The sequence below is a fragment of the Diplotaxodon limnothrissa genome, linkage group LG8 (genome assembly GCF_057381915.1).
Source record: "Diplotaxodon limnothrissa isolate DT_005_m linkage group LG8, D_limnothrissa_male_GT1.1, whole genome shotgun sequence".
NCBI classification, from domain to species: domain Eukaryota; kingdom Metazoa; phylum Chordata; class Actinopteri; order Cichliformes; family Cichlidae; genus Diplotaxodon; species Diplotaxodon limnothrissa.
Genome location: NC_140603.1, coordinates 32,789,992 through 32,815,021, shown reverse-complemented (window position 1 = coordinate 32,815,021; position 25,030 = coordinate 32,789,992). Strand labels below are relative to the sequence as shown.

The following is a 25,030-nucleotide window of genomic DNA, read 5'->3' as shown; positions in this document are numbered from 1 at the left end:
TCATCTGTCTGCGGAGGCTTCAGGCTTTATGATCTGGTAGGTGATCAGGTACTCGGGGTAGGCCTGTGGGCGGCAGAGAGGCGTTCACTGACACTCTGTAACAGACACTCAACCTTCCCCAGTTACACCGAACTAAAAACTGATTCTTTCATTTACATTTTTTTCTACAATCACTTTGAGCTGGTGTATATGAAACGTTCATAAAAGGTTTCATGACAATTTCACACTCACAGAAACTCTGCAGCTGTTCATCACCAACTCCATTTATATTCACAGAAAGCTTTGAAACCTTTTCATGCACACGAGGCTGATGAAAACAGATTACTCTTGAAACAACACCGAGTTAACCCCCCAAACTAGCTCTGAGCTCAGTTCGTTCTCACTCAGTTTGTTGTGAGGAGCTGCTGGTCGGCCTGGAACTGAATTTAAACTCAAAACAATGAGAGATGTTTCAACGCGAGCCCGCAGGCACCTCTCTGCTTGTTTGCGTTTGCAGGAAGACGACAGTAAATGTGACACTCTGACACTTTAACGTCCCCACTTCCTTCTCGTCCTCTCAGGCTGCTGCTTTCAGCACTAAAGCAGACCTCTGCATGTAATGCGACACACTTGTAATGTGGCTGATTGCTCAAGTGGACATGTATTCATGCCACTTTGTGAAGTGCCACTTCTGAGAAGATATTGGTTTTGGCACAAGACATTAGAAAATGTCCAACTGTCTGAGCACGAGCCGCTCTCTTCACTTATTCAACGACTATCTGTCACCTGGCTGTTTGTGTAGGAGACGCGTCCGCCCTTCAGAGGAAAGCTGAAGCCAACATGGCCGTGCTGCAGATTTAAGCAAAGCTCCACAGAGTTCGGTATTTAGCACGCTCGAGTTTGTGTGTTAAACCTTTAATAAAATTCATGATTATTTCTTCAAAACTCTTAATTAACCCAAAATATTTGATGTTTCTAAGACTCCAAACCACAGACTTTATCCAAAAATAAAGTTCTAAGGATGACGAGGTGTTTCTGACCTGCTCTCCTCTGTAGATGACGTACTCGGCCAGAGCGAGGCCGTTAACGCTCGGCCTGCCGGTGACGGAGTGGTGACCCGGCGGCGAATGAGCCATCTTCATGGCGCTGAACTGCAGGAAGGATTTACCCAGAGTCACCCTGCAGAACAACAGGTGCCTGCGAGGAACAAAGAAGCGTGAGAGTGGTGCTCCACTGCAGTCTGAGCACAGGTGTGTTTGGGGGTGGAGGTCAGGTGGTGTACCTGTGGCAGACATAGCAGGAGCGGTCTTTGTGGAGCGGACAGCCCGTCCCTCCTCCGATGCCGTAGACGTACTGGTTACTCTTTGACGAGTTCTCTGCAAAGTAAATCCCGGCGCCGAACATCCCCCCGATGTACGCGTGGCGTTCATCGAAGCCTTTATGGATGATGGCGTTGACAAACGGCGAGCCTGAGAGGGAATCGATGCAGTACGATCAACGCCCACGTTAACATTACTGTTTCATGTCATGATTCATATGATTCACGCTTCTGTCCCAACAAGTCTCTACTTCACTATCTACCTGTGAGAGGTGACCGACAAAGCTCTGAGCACATCTGCACAGATCCCAGGACAGCTGCCATTTTTACATCTGTCCCTGAACGTCTCATGTCCTCTAAAGCCTCAAGAGGGCAAACAGCCGCAGACCTGACGGCTGAGTTTTCAGTCCTGTCATACTTCTTTATAATCCGCTTCACAGCCATGTTGGCGCATGTGTGGTTGGAGATGAGTCCACGTGGTCACATGAAGCAGGCAGGCATGCAGACGTGCACGGACCGTCACTCAGAACGCGGCAGACTCGTGAAAATGAACTCCAGGCCTCGCACTGCGAAATCACCCCGATCACAGACAACTCTATGACTTTGACCTGAATTTGTGTTTGTTGGATCGTCGCCGGCGATGAGAGCTGGGTGTCCATCTACAGTCCACCGTTCACAGGCAAACATCAGAGCAGAAGACATAGCAGATGCCATCTCATGCTGGCTTTGAGCCACACCAACACATTCTTCACTTGTGACACTTCCTGAAAATCAAAATCGTGTTGAAGCATCAGTGTTTTGACACACCCGAGGAGGTTTAGAGGAGAAGGGGAAACAGCCGCACTTCCACCGAGGGATCTAAGAATGGCAGCTGTGCTGAAAACCAGCGATGTACGTGGCCAAGTTTAAATCATGCAAGTCTTCCCCCACTGCTCTACACTGGTACACCTGATATTATAGAGGTTAGATCTGTTGACTGTTCTCCATCACAACACTTTTGCTGCTTGTTCCTATATCATGATCTTTGGTGTTCTGACCGTGAAACAGCATGCGCTCATTGGAGTGGTTGTGGTTTTCCTCAGACACTTCCTTCCTGCGGTGGCTGTACCTCTCCCACAGCTTCTTGTTGCAGACCTTCTGGATCTGAAACACAATCAGCTGAGAGTCAACACAGTGACCTCCTCTAACCTCTGACCCCACCACCATCATGCCCAACAGATGTTCATGTGAGAATAACAACGTCCCGTGGAGCTGGGTCACAACGTCCTGCATCTTAGCACCAAGTCTGTGATGGCGACCGTGTGTAAGACCTGCATTCTCATCTAAACCAAACAAAACAGAACTCATACGATGAAAATGATCTCCTGTCATGTGCTACACGTGAGAGAGGGCGGCTTCAGATTCTTCATCTATGAAAGCAAATCAGCCCGCAGCTCAGAAAATGACCCAGCAGCAGCAAAGACGCAGCCCTCCAAGTCTTCGCAGCGAGTTACCTTGACCAGGTTGTATCTGTTGAAGACTCCTCCAGCGTGGCCGCCGTCTCGGTGCTCTCTGATGGTGCTCTGCATCTGACCAACACAAACAAAACCACATTAGGACCGCGGCCTGGTAGGCTGTTAGGCCTTTAATCTCAGCAAACGTCCTCTCTGTGTTCACTGCCACCTGCTTTAGCTTCTCCACACTTTCACTGTACGTGTACTTTATTCTGTGCACACGACACGTTTGTGTGTCCTGAAATAAGCATCGCTCACAGCTGGCTCTTTCACAGCGATGAATTAAATCAAGAGTTTCAGAGTTAACCTGCAGGTCTCATCATCAGGTATGAGTCAGTACCTCCTCCTCCACCGACTGGAACTCCTTGTCGTCGGCCGAGAGGTCGATTAAGATCGTCCCACTGTTGGCTGTGTTCAGCGTCAGATACGGATTCAGACCTGTCACAAACACACAAATCAGGAGTTTCTCAGATACGATGGAGAAAAACTTAAAGCATGCCAACCCCGACCCAAACAGTCGAAGTCATCGTGGTTACCTGCCTCGGTCCACCTGCTGGTATAACATGTGTTTTCTCTTCATTCATTAAAGCTCATGAAATGATTGGAATGTGTTTCAGTCATTAAGTGGAGGAGACCTAACCCCTGGCTCTCGTGAACCTCATCAGTAAGAGGAGGGGGTCCTGTCAATCAAAACAAGGGGCCTTAAAGGGGGAGGAGCTAAGAAATCATGCTCAGATCAGAGAAATAAAGATTATTTAGTGTTGGGAATCATACAAAGCTGCTCTGATAGAGTCCAATGATACAAATCTAGAGCGCACAATGAGCAGAATAACTCCAGTTTAAATGTGTGTGTGTGTGTGTCCTCACTCTGCGGCCCACTGATGAGCCTCTCCACTCCTTTGATGATCTTGTGTCTGTGTCCGTAGGCGTTGATGCCGATCTCCTTCAGCTCGCGATGACCCATCTCCACCACAACGTCTAGAGTGATCCACACACACACACACACACACACACACACACACACACACACACACACACACACACACACACACACACACACACACACACACACACACACACACGTACGTTTACTGCCTTTGTAAGGACATTCAGTGACACAACCTATTTTTTGGGTCCAAAGAAAAACGAACCAGAAGCTTAAAACTGAGTCAGAAACCATCTGCAGGCCTTTGCTTGATTCTTTTATTTGCACTGAAACTAAACGACTCTGAAACTGATCGTTTATGAAGCGCGACAGCTGTCACCCAAACTAACCAAGCAAAGGTCATTACAGCTTCTCACAGCTGCTGCAGAGCGGTTTTACTTTTCATTCATTTAGGAGGTTTATCAGCATTCATGTGAAACATTATGCGCAACTGCCAGGTGCTGCTAATCAGAGGCTTTTGATAAACTGATGATCAACACGTGAATATAAAAGTTTAGGCAGACCCTAACATGCTAACTGAGACCTGTAAAGGTCAGAGTTCATTGGCTGTTTGGGAGGGGTTAGGGGCTGTTTTTTTTTGTTTTGTTTTTTTTACAATTTTAGCCAAATTAAAGGTGTTAACAGCAGATGAATCATGTGTTAGCACTTCCTGTTGATATCACTGGATATCTGTGATCTTCAAGTCTCTCCACAGTAACAGCAGGAATAATTGTTGTTCATCAGTCCTTTCAATGGATGGAAAGTTTCCTCATATTTAAATAAAGAAATTCTTCAATGAAAGTCGGTGCAGCTAATGCTCTTGTACCTGCCGACACTGTTTCCTTACACACGGGAAACCTGCCAGTAGTTTGCCGGTGTCGAAGTTCTCACCTGCTCCCTGTCGAAGATCTCCAGAAGATGCTCCAACCCCAGGTTCTCCAAGAACTGACAGATGCTGAGCTCAGTCCCTGAACAACAAACACAATCAGTTCAGAAACCAAAACAAGACGGCGTTCATCCAGAGGCTCTCGGCACGCGATCCACAGGAATACAACTGACCGCAGTGGGAAAAGGAAAAAAGCAATTAAGTAGAACATCGCTCGGCCTGTTACCAAACTGGACGGTTCACACCGTCTGTGACAGAAACCCAACTATCCCTGCAGCTAACACTCGGGCAGGATACGTCCTGGTTGTCACAGCTTGATCGGATTGGTGGCGTCTTCTTTGGTGATGCGTTTGGCTCGCCGTAGTTCAAACCTCACGGAAGATATTTAACTGATACTACAGTGATCCTGGGATTGATGTAGAACTGAGCATTTTTGCCCTTAGCACCTTAGCTTTCTGAAACCATATGTCATGCTCCCTGTAGTGGCTGAAAAGTTAGCCTCACCCTAAACTCTGACTCTAACAGGACCAAAACTTCCAAAATGAAGATCATGTTTTATTCAGTCATAATAAAATAATAAAGTAGTAAAAAGAAAGCAAGAGGAAGCTTTTTATCTCCTGGACTTCAGGAGTCGCCCCCTGCTGGCCAGTTTAAGGCTCTTCAGCTCGGGCCTCACTTGTCAGACCTTCAGCGCAGGTTAGCTGTTGATTTCACATCACGTTTTTTTTTAATCACCGACCTTCATCTTTTTTCTCTATGCCCGGGGATCCCTCCGCAGCCAACAGCAGGGCCGACATCTCAGGAAATGGTGAGGACGATGATGGCGGCGGTGAAGACGAGAGGCTTGCAGCAGCGGCTGTGTTACTGGTCGCTGCTGCAGATGTGGAGGAGGAAGAGATGGAAGGGGAAGAAGACAGGAGGAGAGAAGGTGTGGGGCAGGCGGATGACGAGGAAGGGTTGGAGGAGAGGAGTGGTGGGATGGCGGTGACAGGTGGAGCACCGGAGGCAGACATCGCTACGCTGATGACCTCAGGTTTGTAACAGCCAGGGAGAGCGGAGGGAGGCATCGCCGCTGTTAGCAAGGCCCGGACATCATCAGCCTGCAGGAGGAAGAGGAGGAGGAGCTTATCAATGTGTTTTATCACCACAAGCTGTTTTATGGTGGACTGTCCCTTTAACTCAGTGTGAGACTGACTGTGACCAGGTCCAGAGGCGACTGTCCTTCCTGGTTCCGCAGGGTCGGGTCAGCGCCGTGAGCCAATAGGAGAGCACAAAGCTGCGTGCGTCCCTTCTGAGCGGCCTCGTGCAGTGGCGTGAACGCCCACTTATCAGTGCCGTTAACACAGGCGTCATACTTGATAAGGAGAGCCGCCACATCCACGTGCTAGAAGAGATGGCACAATGTTCACACTCAGCAGGCTTTTATTGTGAAAGGAAATAAAAACTGATTTATGTCCTCTGATAATCGTGTTTGTGAGATGTGAAGACACACACACGCGCACACACACACACACACACACACACACACACACACGCTAACTGTGTCATTTCCCTCCTCCTCACTGAAGTGTGTTTGTTCACACTCCGTCTCCAGGGGCCCGTTCTTCGTACGTCGCTTACTACATCCAAGATCAAATGACACATCCAAGACCAAATCATCGCGCTAACGTTGAGCTCGCTAATCCGGTTCTCCGAACACACCTGCTGTTGACGATTAGTACAGCTGGATGAAGTAATGTGAGATCACTGGGTGTGGTAAAAGGGGTTACGCATCGATAGTAGAAACATTGATCGGCAACCCTCTGATTGGTCGGCGAAAATGTCGAAGGAGCGCTCTCGGTATTTTCCGGCAGCAGAGCAAGAACTCTTGATTGAGGGATTTCAGGAGTTTCAGAGTTTAATCAGAACGCAAGGGAACACTGCAAAGGCTGCAAAAGCAAGGAGAGAGGGCTGGCAGGAAGTTGCTGACAAATCAAACTCGTAAGTAATTTAATAATAATAATAATAATAATGGAGTGGATTGATATAGTGCTTTTCAAGGCACCCAAAGCGCTTTACAATGCCACTATTCATTCACTCTCACATTCACACACTGGTGGAGGCAGGCTGCCATATCGCGCCATCGGCCCCTCTGGCCAACACCAGTAGGCAGTAGGGTAGATTTATTATATTACACTATATTATCCAATATTATATTACATTATATTATATTGTTATATTATATCCCCTTTCACATTAGAGCCACAACAGGACCCACTAGAACATGGGAACAAGTAAAAGTGAAATATAAGAATATTCTACAGAATGGTAATATTTATCACTTATATTGCTTTTCGTCTCTTGGAAAGAGACCCTGAAATACTCTGTTTGTTTGTTCATAACAGCAACCAAGAAAAGGGCAGAGCAAAAAAAGACAGGTGGTGGTCCTGCACCCCCTCGTCAACAAGTTGGTTAAGTAAATAATACCCTCACGGGAATATCGATATCTCTCAATGAGCACACTGTCGCGCTGAGCTAAAGGATCCTGTCTGTCCCGCAATATACGCTGAATTCTGAGGACTCTCCTTATCAATCTTGCACCTTCCGCAATGGGTGGCTCGCGTAGACGGACAGGACATGGCTGCGACAGGTTTCCCAAATCCACCTTCACTTTTATAGCCGTGGTCTCCCATCTTGTTGACGCAACAACATTGTCATCCCCTATGTAGCCGGTGTATCAGAAAAACTCAGGAGAGTTTTCTCCAAGCATGACATCCCGGTGCATTTCAGACCCACCAACACGCTCAGACAAAAACTGGTTCACCCGAAAGACAAAACGCCAAAACACAGACTTAACAATGTGGTGTATGCTGTACAGTGCAGTGAGGAATGCCCAGACCTCTACATTGGAGAGACCAAACAGCCACTTCACAAGCGCATGGCACAACATAGAAGAGCCACCTCCACAGGACAAGACTCAGCAGTCCATCTGCATCTTAAGGATAAAGGACACTCTTTGAGGATGCCAATGTTCACATTTTGGACAGAGAGGACAGATGGTTTGAAAGAGGAGTGAAAGAAGCATCTATGTCCACTGTGAGCGACCATCTTTGAACAGAGGCGGGGTTTACGACACCAACTCTCTGCCATCTATAATCCAGTTTTGAGATCCCTTCCCAGACGCCTTAACGCCCACTCACATCCTGGGCCATCTGACCTCAGGAATTCGCATGATAAGGTGGGGCCAGGTTTCACAATGAACTCACCCGAAACTCTGGCTGATTGGGACCTGATGGGCCTGGGCCCCCCTTCCCTGGCGGGTCGCAGAGGGTGGGAGTGCCTACTGGGGTCAGCGGGGGAGCTGGCCCCAGGGAGGGGTTACCTGCCCCTCCCTTCCTTCCCTCCCCATCTCCAGCTGCCTCCCTCTTCCCGCTCCTCCACAACCACCCACACATGCAGGGCCTTGGAGTGGGGGTATGTCACCAGGGTGCAGAGGAGGCTACCCCCCCCCCCCCCCCCGTCCCCTTCTGGCTGCCTCTGCCTCAATTTTATCCCACAACTTAGACATTCACATTATTCACACTCTCATTACACATACATATAGGATCTTGGGGGTGGGCACAATCACGGAGTCCAAATTACCATCAGGGTGTATACCTCACCCCTGACGTCGTTGCCCACCTCTCAATTTTAAATACACTTAGTCATTGAGGGCTAGCAGGAGGGACTATGCGCTTACCTGCTGCTCCTTGGCAGGTAGCTCCATGCCCTCCTGGGTTTTAATTGCACCTTAGAACACATATGCATCAACACTACAATGAGCGGGTGGAGGGAGGTTTGGAGTCTTCTCCCACCCCCATTCTCTGCGGCCTGCTGGAGCGGGAGGGCTAGTAGGAGGAGTTGGCCGTCCGACTGCGGTCTGGGGTGTGGGGCCTCCCTGCTGCTGCGGAGTCGGGGTGGTCTGCCTCTCCCCACCGCAGGGAAAAGGGTAACACCACCTGGGTCTGGGTGCAATTCCCCCCTCCAGGGGCAAGGGTACCTAGACCCGGTTTGTAGAGTACGCTTGGGGAGTGTGATTGTGTGTACAGCGTCTCTTTATGTCTGTCTCCACGTTGGTTGAGTGTGGAGTGAGTGCATATGAGAGCATGAGGGTGGGAATGGATGTTTGTGTCTGTGTGTGCCTGTATGTCTGTGTCTATATGTCAGGTTGGGTATCAGACGCCACCTCTCTGGGGACATCTCAGGCCCTCCAAGGTTTGGAGGCCTATCTCCACCCACCACCACTTCCCCTGCCGGTGGCGGACTCCCTCAGGTGTCGGTGTGTTGGTGGTTCTTTGTGTCTGGGGGTGGACGTCCGGGTACACACCGGCTCACTCCTTGGCGGCCGCTTGTCGGGGCCTGGGGCCTGGGGCTCGCTCGGGCCCCTTTGGAGGTGGGGTGCCCCCGGCCTCTCGGCCTGGGGCTCGGTCACTCAGGCACAGCTGGGGGCCGGCGGAGCTCACGGGCGCATCACTGCAACTCCCCCTGACTTCTGCTCCGCGGCTGCTGGGCGAGCCCTCATCTGGGACTCTCCTCAGCTCTTACTGGAACAGTGGCGCGGCTGCCCCTCTGTTGGTCTTCCTTGGTCTCTTGTGTTCTGGGGGCCTCTGGATGTCTGGAGTTTTGATCTCCTCCATACCCGCTTCACACCCTGGAGGACGGGGCTGTGGCCCCCCCACACTCCCTAGCAGATCATTACATGGAGAAACCTTTGGAATGCAAGCATGCTGATCCACACAGGTATGCACACATGGGTATTCACAGACGCGGACTAAAGCTTTCTTGGCTGCTACCTCAAAGCACACTGTGCGCTGTCTATCTTGCGTGCTGCACAATATCGTTTATTATTTAGTAAATATTGATATCTATGACTAGCTAGTTTATTGTGATGGTGCTTTGTTTTCTCTATTATTATGTTGCTCTTTGTTGTTTGCTGTCTCCTCTGTTTGTTTTTTTTTGTTTGTTTGTTTTTTTTCTCCATACAGGTGACCCAGGAGTTCTTTTTTTTTTTTCTCTCTCTCCCCCCCCCCCTCTCACCGTCTCTTCTCCCCTTTGGTTTTCTTTCTTTCTCTCCCCCTCTTTCTCTCATTCATTCCCCCTGTCCTATTTATTAAAAAAAAAAAAAATGACAAAGGATGAACTGAAGCTCTGCCATCACGTAATGTCGCATACTGCTGTTTCTGATGTCATTTAGAAAAAAAAAAAAAAAAAAAAAAAAAAAAAAAAAGACAAAACGCCAAAACACAGACTTAACAATGTGGTGTATGCTGTACAGTGCAGCGAGGAATGCTCAGACCTCTACATTGGAGAGACCAAACAGCCACTTCACAAGCGCATGGCACAACATGAAGAGCCACCTCCACAGGACAAGACTCAGCAGTCCATCTGCATCTTAAGGATAAAGGACACTCTTTGAGGATGCCAATGTTCACATTTTGGACAGAGAGGACAGATGGTTTGAAAGAGGAGTGAAAGAAGCATCTATGTCCACTGTGAGCGACCATCTTTGAACAGAGGCAGGGTTTACGACACCAACTCTCTGCCATCTATAATCCAGTTTTGAGATCCCTTCCCAGACGCCTTAACGCCCACTCACATCCTGGGCCATCTGACCTCAGGAATTCGCATGATAAGGTGGGGCCAGGTTTCACAATGAACTCACCCGAAACTCTGGCTGATTGGGACCCACACCCAGTTTCACACCTTGGCTCAGGCGATTAGAGGATCATCAGGGGGTCCTTTTGTCCCTCTGTGGGGGGAAACTCCCACTAGGTTATATCTGGGACTCTCCACCATTTGACCTTAGAACTGAAGAAGCTTCTCGGATGAGAGGTGAAACGTCTTCAAGTAACTTAAAGAAGTCCAGACGCTTTTCTTTGCAAGCTCCTTTGACTATGATGACCTGGATGACTGAGAACCTTCACAGACGTCTCCCATCTTGATTACACGAAGTAATTTACAATTACTACTCTGAAATATGAATTACATCTGTAATAATCACATACATGTAATAGAATGATTAATAGTACATTTCCCTTTTTTAGGAAATGACCTGTATGTATCTGTGTGACATCAATAAAAGGATCAAGTGCTGCATTATCTTTAGTTACATTGATGTTATTTATTTATGGTGAAACAGTGGTGGAATATCGCTGTTGCTTTCGTATAAATGAAGCGGACATACCTGCGTGGCCGCGATCTAATCCTGTTTACATAAAGTAAACCTGCTCCCGAGCAGGTTTACGCTTACGGCTCTGTTGCTATGACAGCAAGTCCCGGATGAGCTTCGGGGAACCGAACGATCCAAGATCACGCGAAATCGTCAACAATCTAATCCAGCTAACTTACTTAGCGAGGTACGAAGAACGGGCCCCAGCTCACCAGTCTGTGTGTTTTGGTGCACTTAAACCAAAAGGGGGCGCCACAGGGGAAAAAACAAAAGCTCAGTTAAAGCCTTTATTACTGCCACACACAATAGAGCACAATAAGGCCACATTAGACACAATGGCACCACCATGTGGTCAGTTAAAAAACTACAATGGTGTAGTTTATCAGCCTGTTTCAGGCTGTCCTGTGATTTCAACTAAAGAAACCTTTCAGCAATCACACTGAAACATATCTCAGACGCACACTTTTTGTTTGCTTTGTCAGGCGTGTGTCTGTCTTCGCGATTCTGATGTTGTGGAGAGAAATCTGTTTACACCGGCACTTTCTGGGTACTTTCTCTCTTTTTTTCCTCCTCGGGGAGATAATTACATGTTAGCATAAAGACTGTGTTTAAGGTTAGAGTCCTAAGCTGGATTAGGTGTGTGTGTGTCTGTACCTGTCTGTCTATCTTTGTGAGGACCAATCTTTTTCTTGTATCTAGACATTTGTGGAAAGTGAGGACTTTTGTTCCTCATCACAGGGCAAAGCTTCAGCTGGTTTCGAGTTCATAACAACAACAACAATAATAATAATAATAATAATAATAATAATAATAAATAATAATAAAAAAATGGATTTATATAGCGCTTTTCAAGGCACCCAAAGCGCTTTACAATGCCACTATTCAGTCACTCTCACATTCACACACTGGTGGAGGCAGCTACAGTTGTAGCCACAGCTGCCCTGGGACAGACTGACAGAAGCGAGGCTGCCATATCGCGCCATCGGCCCCTCTGGCCGAGTTCAGACGTGGTTTTAGGTTCAGAGCTAACGATGTGTGTGAATGTTATCCCCGACTCACCCCGTACGAGGCAGCGTTGTGCAGAGGGATCAGTCCACCTTTGTCCTGAGAGTTGACCTCAGCTTCGTGCTGCAAAAGGTACTCTGCCACCTCCAAGTTATTATAGCCTGCTATACACACAAAGAAAAACATGCGTATACATATGTATGACAGCATGTTGGAGAAATTAATAATGCAAGAGAATAATTTAACATTTAATAGAATATTTTAACTTTAGCAGGATGTAAAATATAAATTAAATGTGGAATCAAATATGTGAAACTAGATATCACAAAAACAAGTCCTCTTTGCCATCGAGCATTCAGGCGTCACTTTGTCATGACTGTAAACTGTTTTTTTTTTTTTTTTAATATATATATATATAAATAGGATCTTAAAGTGAAACCACTTAAACCTGCATTCTTTGGCCAGCAGGGGGCGTCTCTACTGCATGCAAACTTCTAATATATATGTGCAGCTGATAAGCTGCAAAAATGTTTTGGATCCTTTAATTTGTTACTAACTTGTTACAAATGTAACAAAAATATCCACATAAACAGCTCCACACCAGGGGGCACTGCACAGTGGAGGTAACACGGACTGTCCTTTAAGACTACACCTGCATGAATAATGTAGGCGCTGGTGTTTCAGGTGTGTGTATTTATGTACCGGCCAAGTGCAGCGGCGTGGAGTGCCTCCCGTGTTGGTCTCGACAGTTGACGTTGTCTCGAGTACAGAGTTTCTTCATTCGAGCCAGGCAGCCTTTCTTGGCGGCGTCCAGCAGGGCGGCGTCACCCCGCAGGAGGTCCTGGATGTCCTTGTCGGCATCCTTCACCAGATCCAGAGGGGTGTTACCGTCCCGGTTTTTCCGGGTTGGGTCGGCGCCATGCTGGAGCCAGGAAATAACCAGAAACTAGCAGTTTGACTCTGATGTTCAGTGAGCTGTGTGGTGGTGCTGCTGCTTCTATCCTTAAAGTGTTTATTCGTTTAAAACACGTGCGTGTGTCTGTGTGTACCTGCAGCAGGAGTTTGCAGATATCGTATTTGCCTTTGGCGGCAGCTTCGTGCAGCGGTGTGAACTTCCAGAGGTCAGCCACGTTGACCACGGCGCCATGAAGAACGAGCAGCTCTGCGACTTCATAATGACCGTAGGAACAGGCGTTATGGAGAGGAACCAAACCGCTGCAGCAGAGACAGAACCAACGCACATTTTTCCACCACACAGAGATGAAGTCTGACACATTTCTTCTGCTCGAGTCTGAAGACACGCAGTCCTCCTCCTCACCCTTTATCCTTGGCGTGGACGTCGGCTCCGTGCTGCAGCAGGAACTGGACAACTGCCAGACGGTTGTAGCCGGCAGCAAAATGCAGCGGCGTGGACTGCCGACCCTCCACGTCCCTGCAGTTCACGTTCTGTGCTGTGCAGAGCCTCTGCAGATGCCGATGAATATGGTGTGCAGAGACAAAGAAAGCAGAGAAAAAGGGAAAGAGTTAATTTGTTCAGTAACTTTAAGTTCAACAATGAAGCAACATCTGGACCAACAGAACCTGCAGTTCCTCTAATGTCCAGCAGGGGCTCCAGCAGTGAGTCGTGCAGGTGTAGCTCCTAGCTTTTGCTAGTGAACTGGAGGCACTGAACATTTTGATTGCGTGAATGTGTTCCTGGCTTTAGAAATCAGACTGGTCCTCTAACATGGCTAACCTTGACGACGTCCACATCTCCAGATTTGGACGCTTCTAGCAGCTGTCGGTTGACTTCAGAGTTCCCGATCAGAAATCCTTCTGCAGAGACAAACAAATGAAACACAGATGAGCAACAAAGGTTTAAAACTAGTGACGTGAAAGTGGCAAAACAAGTGAGCAGGCAGCTCATTTTCTCATGACTTGGTTTTAGAACAAGAGACGTCGCCCTCTGCTGGTAATTAGAATGACAGCAGGTTTAAGGCACTTAAGCCACACCCACCTTTCATTTCAGTTTATGGATTTTAAAAATAGGACGCAGCAAAGGTGCACCATGTGTCTAATAAGCATTGATCATTCTTCTACTGATTTTGTCGTCTTGATAAATCAGTTGATCACAGCCGGTTTCTCCCAAATTTACGAGTTCTTAAATTAAGTTAAAGGTTAAATAAATGGAAAAACATGACTCTATTCCAAACATTCACGTGTTTGGTGTAGCAGTGTTTCTAATACCTGCTTTCCTTCTTCGAGTTAAAAAACTGACTATTAAAAGCAGGCTTGATGATTTCCGTCACCTTGCAGTATCTCCTGCACGCTCTCGTTGCCCAGCTGTGACGGTGACAATCCCTGCAGCGACGTGAGCAGCGGGTCGCAGCCGGCGGTCAGCAGCAGCCTGCAGGTCTGCAGGTGGCCGCAGCGAGCGGCTCGATGCAGCGCCGTTTGGCCAAGATGATCCACCGCGTTCACCTGGACGGAAACGACAGGCGGGATTCGTCTCAGGTGTTTCTGATGCTGCAGTGACACTTTCTAATGAACGTGCTTGGGATTAACCACACATTTCAGCTGCCGTTCGCTCACCTTCGCTTCATGTTTCACCAGAACCTCAATGACATCGTTGTGGGCTTTCTCTGACGCCACGTGGAGCGGGGTCTGCAGGCTGAGGGAAACGGTGACATCACAAAAAGATCACGAACTGTGTGACATCACAAACATCACTGAAACAGGAAGTAAAACGCTCTGACACCTCGGGACCCACTCTTTAGTCTTCTCATTGACGTTGGCGCCCTTCCTCAGCAGAACTTCACATACTTGCTTCCTCTTTGGGTACGGAGAGGCAGACGCACAATGCTGAGAGCGCACACACACACACACACACACACGCTTGTTTTTAACACTGAAAATTGTCAATCCATTAAAATCTGCGTGAGTCACTCGGGGCGACTGCACAGGACTGAACACGGCGCCTCACCAGCGCCGTCTCCTGAGTGTGCGGGTGTTTGAAGCTGATGGTCTCCACGCTCAGATGCTTTTTCACTTGAACCATGTCGGCGTCCCTCGCCGCCTGCAGCAGGCTGTGACCTCTGAACTCATCTGAGAAAACAGAAAATCCTCAATGTGCACGCTAATCTGCTAATGACTGTTTGACTTATTTTCTTACAAACAGGACGTACAGGCGAGCCGCTCCTTCAGCTGTGCGGTTGGAGCGAGGTCGATGGAGCTTTTATTGTGACAGTTCAGGAAGGTGGGGTCGGCGCCGTAACTCAGCAGCATAGAGCACACCTGTGCAAACATACGAGGGCCACCTGAGTAAGAACTGGGGAGGAGGGACTATTTCTACAGCAGAAAGTAGTTCCGGTGCCCATGATGCTGTGCTCTGTGTGACTGTTCAGAGTTACTGTGTCAAACATAAGGCCTGAGGGCCAGAATCAACCCGGCAAAGACTCCAATCTGGCCTACTGGACATTTTTGGAAAAGTTAAAAGACGACACAGATTATGGACTTTAACTTGATTTTCACAGCTTGTCCTGCTGATAAAGACAGAGCCATAGTATAAAGTAAACGCAGAGTTATAAAGTAATAGACAACTAAATCTGCAGTAGAAATATGTTTCTATTTTGTGTTGACTTTTACACATTTATTTTTTTAGATTAAGTCCAAAGAGTGGAGCTGACAGATCTCCGCAGCAGCACTTCTTTTTCTTACATTGAGATTTCTCAGGGATTAAATGTGCAGTTAAACTTTTTCACCAGCACTTAAGATCAAAGCGGTCTGTGTGTGGCCCGCAATAATCTGCTTCATATTTATTGGTTATTTGGATGAAGCAGCTGTTTTAAGGAGAAAGAGCGTACACGGTGTCATTTCAGAAGCCTAACTGGCATCACAGTGAGGTTTTGTCGGGAACAACAGGGAGAAAACATGTTTAATGAAGGCGCAAATATCCGACACACTGCAGCGCCATCTAGTGACCAAATAAAAAAACCGCAACCTCGAGGATGCTTTGAGTGTAAGAGCTGCATTAAGGAAAAAACTTTGCATTTTAATTAAAATGCAAATCTTCAGTTTTTCCATCCTGAAAATTCTGTTGATGAATGCTGTCCTGCAGGTGTTGAGCTCCAGGGTGCGCTGTGATTGGCTGTAGTGAGTTTTGTGTTTGTTTTACCTCAACGCGGTTCTTGGAAGCAGCTTCATGCAGAGGCGTGAACTGCCACAGGTCCATGGCGTTCACGCAGGCACCGTGCTGCACACGGAGACAGGACGGATTAGTATGGGTATGACCCCCACCCCCACCATGTGCACAGTGCCCGTTCTGCTCGAGCCTGATAAAGTGACAGATACCTTCACCAGCAGCTCGATGACCTCGTAGTGGCCGTACGAACAGGCGTTATGAAGAGGAACCAGGTCCCTGAAACAAACACAACAGCGAGCGGTCAAAACTGCTGCTGCGTTTAACACGTCACAGCCGAGGTGGAGCACTGCGTGTTAAAGAAAACCATCCACAGACTGCAGGCCTCTGTTGAGCCTTACAGTGAAAACTAAGGTCTCTAATCAGAAGTACCTGACTCCGTGGTATAATTCTGAAACACGTACCCTAAAGCAGATGACTCGTAATCTGGAGAGGAAATGGCGTGTCACAAATTTAGAGGATCATCATTTAGCCTGGAGAAATAGTTTGCTGCTTTATAAGAAAGCCCTCCGCAAAGCCAGAACATCTTACTATTCATCACTGATTGAAGAAAATAAGAACAACCCCAGGTTTCTCTTCAGCACTGTAGCCAGGCTGACAAAAAGTCAGAGCTCTTTTGAGCCAACAATCCCTTTAACGTTAACTAGTAATGACTTCATGAACTTCTTCACAAATAAAATTTTTATCATTAGAGAAAAAATTACCAGTAATCATCCCACAGATGTAATATTATCTACAGCTACTCTTAGTACCATTGATGTTAAGTTAGACTCTTTTTCTCCAATTGATCTTTCTGAGTTAACTTCAATAATTACTTCCTCCAAACCATCAACGTGTCTTTTAGACCCCATTCCTACAAAACTGCTCAAAGAAGTCCTGCCATTAATTAATTCTTCTATCTTAAATATGATCAACCTATCTCTAATAATCAGCTATGTACCACAGGCCTTCAAGCTGGCTGTAGTTAAACCTTTACTCAAAAAGCATCTCTAGACCCAGCAGTCTTAGCTAATTATAGGCCAATCTCCAACCTTCCTTTCATATCAAACATCCTTGAAAGAGTAGTTGTCAAACAGCTAACAGATCATCTGCAGAGGAATGGTTTATTTGAAGAGTTTCAGTCAGGTTTCAGAGCTCAGCACAGCACAGAAACAGCTTTAGTGAAGGTTACAAATGATCTTCTTATGGCCTCTGACAGTGGACTCATCTCTGTGCTTGTCCTGCTAGAACTCAGCGCAGCATTCGATACTGTCGACCATAATATCCTATTAGAGCGATTAGAACATGCTGTAGGTGTTACAGGTACTGCGCTGCAGTGGTTTGTATCATATCTATCTAATAGACTCCAGTTTGTGCATGTAAATGGAGAGTCCTCTTCACACACTGAGGTTAATTATGGAGTTCCACAGGGTTCAGTGCTAGGACCAATTCTGTTTACATTATACATGCTTCCCTTAGGCAGCATCATTAGAAGACATAGCATACATTTACACTGCTATGCAGATGACACCCAGCTCTATCTGTCCATGAAGCCAGATAACACACACCAATGAGTTAAACTGCAGGAATGTCTTAAAGACATAAAGACCTGGATGGCCGCTAACTTTCTGCTTCTTAATTCAGATCAAACTGAGGTTATTGTACTCGGCTTAGAAATATGGTATCTAACCAGATTCTTACTCTGGATGGCATTACCTTGGCCTCCAGTAACGCGGTGAGGAACCTTGGAGTCATTTTTGACCAGGACATGTCCTTCAATGCACATATTAAACAAATATGTAAGACTGCTTTCTTCCATTTGTGCAACATCTCTAAAATTAGAAATATCCTGTCTCAGAGTGACGCTGAAAAACTAGTTCATGCATTTATTACTTCCAGGCTGGACGACTGTAATTCATTATTATCAGGATGTCCTAAAAACTCCCTGAAAAGCCTTCAGCTGATCCAAAATGCTGCAGCAAGAGTCCTGACAGGGACTAGAAAGAGAGCAGATTTCTCCTGTTTTGGCTTCCTGTTAAATCCAGAATTCGAAATCCTGCTCCTCACATACAAGGTCTTAAATAATCAGGCCCCATCTTATCGTAATGACCTTGTAGTACCATATCACCCTATTAGAGCACTTCGCTCTCGCTCTGCAGGCCTACTTGTTGTTCCTAGAGTATTTAAAAGTAGAATGGGAGGCAGAGCCTTCAGTTTTCAGGCCCCTCTTCTGTGGAACCAGCTTCCAGTTTGGATTCAGGAGACAGACACTATCTCTACTTTTAAGATTAGGCTTCAAACTTTCCTTTTTGCTAAAGCATATAGTTAGGGCTGGACCAGGTGACCCTGAATCCTCCCTTAGTTATGCTGCAATAGACGTAGGCTGCCGGGGATTCCCATGATGCATTGAGTTTTTCCTTTCCAGTCACCTTTCTCACTCACTATGTATTAACAGACCTCTCTGCACTGAATCATATCTGTTATTAACCTCTGTCTCTCTTCCACAGCATGTCTTTATCCTGTCTTCTTTCTCTCACCCCAACCAATCACAGCAGATGGCCCCGCCCCTCCCTGAGCCTGGTTCTGCCGGAGGTTTCTTCCTGTTAAAAGGGAGTTTTTCCTTCCCACTGTTGCCAAAGTGCTGCTCATAGGGGGTCATATGATTTTTGGGTTTTTCTCTGTATCTATGAAGCGCCTTGAGGCAACTTTTGTTGTGATTTGGCGCTATATAAATAAAATTGAATTGAATTGAGACAAAGGAAAGGGCAAAGAAGCTCCACACAGGCACTTACCCCTTATCCTTGGCGTGTACGTCAGCGCCGTGCTGCAGTAACAGCTTCACACGGTTGTAACCAGCGGCGAGGTGTAGCGGCGTTGACTGAAACAACAACAACACCCAGTGGTGTGTTACAACACAGGGACACACCGACACAAGCCTCCACCCTGCTGTCAGAGTTATGACCGACAGGAAGAGTTTCTCTACATGAGTCTATTCATGTGAGCCACACTCACCAATGACCCACCACTAATCCATTGAACACAAGGAGCTGGATCCACGATTTTTAGGTTCTGTCTCCATTTATTTTTTAGATATTTTACTGTTATTTTAACCATTTCATTCATTTCTGCATTATTTGTGCTGGTTAACAATATTTAAACCATGTATCTGTTATTTATATTTAACTCAATAACTTTCAGTTTACTTTAACCATTTATCAGGGGCGGAGCTAAATGGGGGGCACCTGTGGTTCTCATGTGCCCCAAAATGTGATTAAACTGATTAGGCATCACACACTTCTTAGAAAAAAGCGTTCAGCTCAGTCTGATATAAATTCAGACCCTCATCGTTACCTTTCGCCCATCACTGGCGTGACAGTTGACGTTGAGCGGCGTCAGCAGAGCCATCAGCTTCTGTTCGTTCCCGCTCCTGTGGAGACATCGGCATCACGTTCAACAAAGCTGGAGTTTAATGAATTATATTCAAGGCGTCAATTTCAGAAAAATCTGCTGATGTGTTTTCTCATGAATGTCAGAATCTACTGAAACGAGAGCAAGCGCTGACAGACTCACTTCCTATGTTTCTGAGAAATGAATCAAAAATCCAAAACTTCACATTTAAGCAGCTAGAAAAGAGAAATTTGGGGATTTTTAATTTTAAAAATGACACTTGTTCGGTTCAGCTGTAACATCTAAACATTTATGCTTCAACCAAACAAGGTGATACAGAATTACAGAGTACTGTACCTGGCACTTTCCAGAAGCTCATCTTTTCTGTATTCACCTGCAAACAAAAGAAAACAGAAAAAAACAAAAAACACAGGAAGAAGCTGATAAAATGTTTCTCTAAACTTGACCTCTGACCTCTTTTTCTTTCAGTCTTAATATGAACCACAACCAAAGTAAAGGCTAATGTGAAAAAAAAGTAAAACAAAGCTCAATGAAATTAACAATTTGCTAACATGCTAATATTTAGCAGCTATGTTTACCTTTTTCTGAGTGTATTTGCCATAAATATCAAACGAAACTATTCTGCTCATTGTCTTTGTTTCTGTGCCGAGTCTCGACTAGAGAAGCTTTGCCTGATTTATCTTATTTATCGTAAAGTGAGTTTGATGTCAGCTCATCGTAATCGTAGCAAAATCTGCAGAAACTGAGTAAACGGAGCAGTGTGAGGGTTTCTCCCTCAGGAATTACAGTCAGCGCATCACTGTGGGCTAAGTGATGGGCTGACGGAGAGGTTTCATTTGATCATCCAACACAGTGAGATAATATGTCAGACAAATAAGCAAACTTTAAACAAAGATTAAAAAGTGTCAAAAGCAAAAATCTATCAACACCACAAACAACATTTTTAGGAATATGACAAAAACCAGGAAACAAAACCACATAACTGCATGAAACCATATAAAAACCATAAAAGACAGATTTACTGTTTCATGTGTGTTTGCAGAAGAGTGAGACGGACTAAAATCAGAGGAAAGGACATGATGTGCTGGAAGTGTGATTATTGATACACGTTCATGGTCACAGAATTTATCGAGACGGGGGCGTGACCGCCTCGTCCAAACTTCGTCACAAACAGGTGAGCTCTAACACCTGCAAATGTCCCCGTGAGGTCCAGCTCACCTGTCAGGACTGCTTTGGCGGACGCATCAGCCAGATCCAGAGCGGTTCGACCGTCGGTGTTCCTGATGGTCGGCTCAGCATCGTGCTGCAACAACACTACACACACACACACACACACACACACACACACACACACACACACACACACACACACTTTAATTAATTAATGCGTCCAGAGTTTAACAGGACGCGGTGACTCAGGTGCTCTTCAGTGAGGCAGGTGACTCAAATCTTACGTAGTGCAATAACCAACAAAAAGAGCTCCCCTATTTTATTTTAATAAATTAGAATTTTTTAAAGATTTTAGAAGGCTCTGATTGGGCAACGTGATCTACTGACACTGCAGGAACTGTGTGATGTGTGTCCTGCTGCTCTCTGAGCTCAGTGACAGCTTCCTGGTGACTTCATGGTCTCGGCCTCTAGTACAGTAAAGCTGGTGCAGGGTGCAGCTGCCTCATTATATTCAATATGTTTGGTTTCAAAAACTCAGAAGTCAAAGCTTATTTACTGTGGCTATGTCCATCTTTTATATACAGTATATGGCCACAAATAGTTTTCCAGGACAGGAGCAGCAGGAGCCAAACGCAGACACAGAAGACGACAGAAATGAACAAAATGCAAAACTTTATTAGGGATCAGGGAGCAAGCAGAAATACAAAAGTAAGAACAAAGAGCACGGAGAGCAAAATCAGGACAGCAAACAAACCAGGAGGGGAACAGGACACAGGTGAGAGCACCTGACAGCAGGAGGAGACAAAGAGGGCGGAGCAAACGATGACGATGATGCAAAGGAAGGTGAATCAAAGCAGGAAGTAACCAAAAACACCACGACAAGACGACTCACAGCAAACATAACATCAGACACGGGAACACAAGAGGAACTGACATGTACACAAGACAAGGAGGAAGACAAACACAGAAACAACACAAGTAACTCGCAACACACGCGAACAAACCAAACTGCATCACAGGTTAGCTTCAGTTACCAGAGCGAGTCACATAAAAAGTATCAAAGCTGCTGATAATTCATTCATTACAACATATTTCCCGAATTATCTCTAACACAAAACATCATTTCAGCAACGTTTTGTTTGCCTGAAGTCAAATTTGGTTTGAATTCAAATGAAACCTTTTGTGTGTCAGTGTGTGTGCGTGCAGTAACTCTGTGTCCTGCAGGTGTTTGAACATCTGGGTGCTTTTGTACCTATGCACACATCGATCTTGCCCTTGATGGCTGCCTCGTGGAGCGGGGTGTAGTTCCAGTTGTCTCTGGCGTTGGCATCCGCCCCGTGGTGAAGCAGCAGACTCACAACCTACGCACAAAAAAAAAACACACAAGGCTGCAGAGTTTCTGAAGTTTCAGGGGAAAAGTCTCCACTTTCCAGCTCTGGATACGGAACACGTGGATGTACCTCGGCGTGGCCGAAGGAGCAGGCGTTGTGGAGCGATATCAGACCGCCATCATCCCTGGCATGGACGTTGGCGCCGTTCTGGAGGAGGAAGTCCACCACGTCTTTACGGCCAAAGCCTGGAGACACAGAGAGCGACACGAATGAACGAGGCTCATTATTCCTCTGCTGCCTGAGCCCTTGAACACCTCAGTGACTCCTCCTCCTCCTCCCTACAACCATAAATTATTCAGAGCGAGGCGGCAACGAGCTAACGGGGCTGTACAGGGAGGAGGCAGCTTCATCATCATCACAGGGGAGAAGAGACGCACGGAGAGTTTTGTGAGTGGACACATCACTGCAGTCAGTTTGACAAAGAAAAACACGACCGCTCCAACGCTGATGAAACTCTGCAGAGCTAGGTCATGATAACCATCCACACAGATCCAGCTTCCCTCCACCCAAGTCTGGGGAAAATAACAACAGCATAAAACTTGCACTTCTTTTTATTGCAATACAAACTTCTTAAAGTACATTTCAGAAGAACAAAGAAAACAACATGAATATACAGAAATGATGAAGATCACAAAGAGACTGAGCTGCCTGGGTTTGTGCTCTCTGTGTGCTAACAGCTGTTTATATTGTTTTAAACCAATTAGACATACAATAACATTACATATGCTTTAAACCATTCATGCTACTTATGAATGTGAAGCCGTGTTAGCGTCTGGCAGAAACACGAGGACGTCATCAGTATACAATGAGATAATTATTATTAATATTATGTTTTTTTAAATTTTGAAATCTGGAAAAGACCATAACACTGTAAAAAGAAGATGGCAGACATGCTGTTATCTGACAGGTTAATCAAGCCTGAGCGTCTCACCTGCAGCGAAGTGCAGCGGCGTGGATTTCCGGCCCGCCGTGTCTCTGCTGTTCACGTTCTCGGCCGTCACCAGTTTCCGGACCCGCTCCAGGTCTCCGCTCCGACAGGCCTCGAACAGCTCCCTGCGGCCCTCACCGGTACCCGGCTCTGCCACCTCCACCACCACGGGCCCCGGAGACACGGCTCCGCCCCCGAGACCCGACACTCCTGAACATCTCCGGCCAGACGACATGGGCGGAGGAGAGCGGCCTCTTCCCAGTTTCAAGCTGCCAGTTCCTGAGAGTTTGGATTGCGAGCAGCAAACGGACGAACCCCAGAACCTCGCAGCCACTGAGGCCATGCAGCACGACGAGTCCTGGTACCTGAAAGGCCCCAAACCCAGGAAACCATGAAGAACTGCTTCAGCGTCTGTGCAGCAGATGGAGTTAGAATTAATAAACACAACCAAGAAGCTGAGAAATCTTTTTCTGTCACGACTTCACCGGTTTTACTTTAAAGTCACAGACGACAGATCCTGTAAAACCAAACTTCCTCTGGACTTGCATAGTTCAGTTGAAGTGTTGCACACTGACTCAGACTTTCTGCACAAACATTCGCCTGGAATCAGTCTGAACATCTGAATGTGCAAAAACACACTTTTCCAAACTATGACTGAAAAAAGGGAAAAGCTGGAAGATCATTTATGGCGCGTTTTCTCACATTAATATTAAACAGGCTTTTAGGAGCATCCACAATGCACTGATGTTTTTCACTACCCACTGATGATCACGTGGGGCGGAGAGTGCATTAAACATTTTTCATGTCAAACATTTTCTGAGAAGTCCTCACCTGCTCACTGACGCTACGACAGCAGGAGAACAATGACACGGGGGTCGCGTAATATCAGCCGCTGAAAGCATCAAAGGCGCGTGGAGGGATTTCTGTGTGTAAAAACGGACCTGAAGAACAAAGTGGGTCACGTGACCCGAAAGGTTGGAATAATCCTGGTTTTTAAGAAAGGAAAGAAGCACGAGCGTCGGTGAGACCGAGAGATGCTCAGAGGCGGAGACAGAACCGAGCGGGACCGACCCTCCACATCCATCCACGCGGGGATTTTCATGAAGACGCTTCTAACAAACACATTTTAAAAAGATCTCCGAGCACTCACCCTGCGCGCTCATGTTGATGTTCCGGGATGTGAGAGCTGCTCACGGCAGGATGAAGCTCCCCTCAGCGGCTTACAGGAAGACTCCTCCATCCTCCTCCGCCTCCGGAAGCGCGGTGTGTGGATGCAGAGAGAAGCAGAGCCGCTACAAACGCCGTGAACCCCGCAGCTCAAGCACCGACAGCAGGCACCCCCCCAACCAGAACAAAGGAGAGCTTAAATTTTCTACCAGGCTCCGCCGAGCGAGCGGAGCTACTGTCTCAATGCACCAATAATAATAATAATAATAATAATAATAATGATCTTTTCCAGGGCCCTGTTTCAGGAAGCCGGTTTAGAAAACTCAGAGTGAAAAACGATACTCAGGGTTGAGTAACCCCGAACTGTCCAACTCGGAATATTCGGTTTCAGAAAGGCTGATAACAATTAGTTCAATCAACGCGGAGTTGCTTTAACCCCAAGTGAAGCGCGCGGACGAGGATACATAAAGCCCTGATAAGCGGAGCACAGATTAAGCGAGTCACCATGGAGACGGAGGGAAAGAAGGCGCGGTCAATGTATTTCACAGCGCTTGAGGCCGAAATTCTGATGGCAGCATATGCCGATAAAATTCAAATTCAAATTCAAATTTTATTTGTCACGTACACAGTCATACACAGTACGATATGTAGTGAAATGCTTGGACAACTGCTCGTGACCTAAAGAGAACAAAAAAGGAAAAGGCTATGAATAAGATAGGAAATAAATATGAAAAATTAAAAAGGGTAAATTTAACTAGGAAGGAATAAAATATAAATTAAGGTTAAAAATGAAATAACTGTACAACACAAATTAGAATGAAGGGTAAATTTAACTGGGAAGAATAAGATAAAGATAAATATATAAATTAAAGTTGAAAATAAAATAACTGTACAACAAAATACACAATATAGAACTATATAAGAATGTATGAAGAAATCTAAATATAAATAAATATATACACAATAACAGCAGCTGTACAAGTATTAACCGGAAATGAAGAATATAGTGACCAGTGT

At 46.3% G+C, this 25,030-nt stretch overlaps 1 protein-coding gene across 1 annotated transcript; it reads right to left on the bottom strand.

The window, feature by feature from the left end:
• On the bottom strand, positions 1-23,081 carry LOC146627482 (poly [ADP-ribose] polymerase tankyrase-2-like). The gene is made up of 30 exons (XM_085360298.1): positions 22,850-23,081; positions 21,988-22,103; positions 21,780-21,888; positions 20,576-20,671; positions 19,694-19,730; positions 19,301-19,376; positions 18,742-18,827; positions 16,123-16,189; positions 15,947-16,024; positions 14,958-15,066; positions 14,756-14,877; positions 14,543-14,634; positions 14,365-14,443; positions 14,082-14,253; positions 13,529-13,608; positions 13,112-13,257; positions 12,843-13,008; positions 12,496-12,715; positions 11,848-11,957; positions 5,797-5,985; positions 5,456-5,701; positions 5,341-5,371; positions 4,608-4,683; positions 3,658-3,779; positions 3,131-3,228; positions 2,791-2,865; positions 2,335-2,440; positions 1,262-1,448; positions 1,020-1,176; positions 1-63 (listed from the first exon to the last, which is right to left on the bottom strand). Exons 1-30 carry the CDS (start codon positions 23,079-23,081, stop codon positions 1-3), a joined length of 3,543 nt encoding a protein of 1,180 aa, XP_085216424.1.
• Between the last annotated feature and the right edge of the window lie 1,949 nt (positions 23,082-25,030).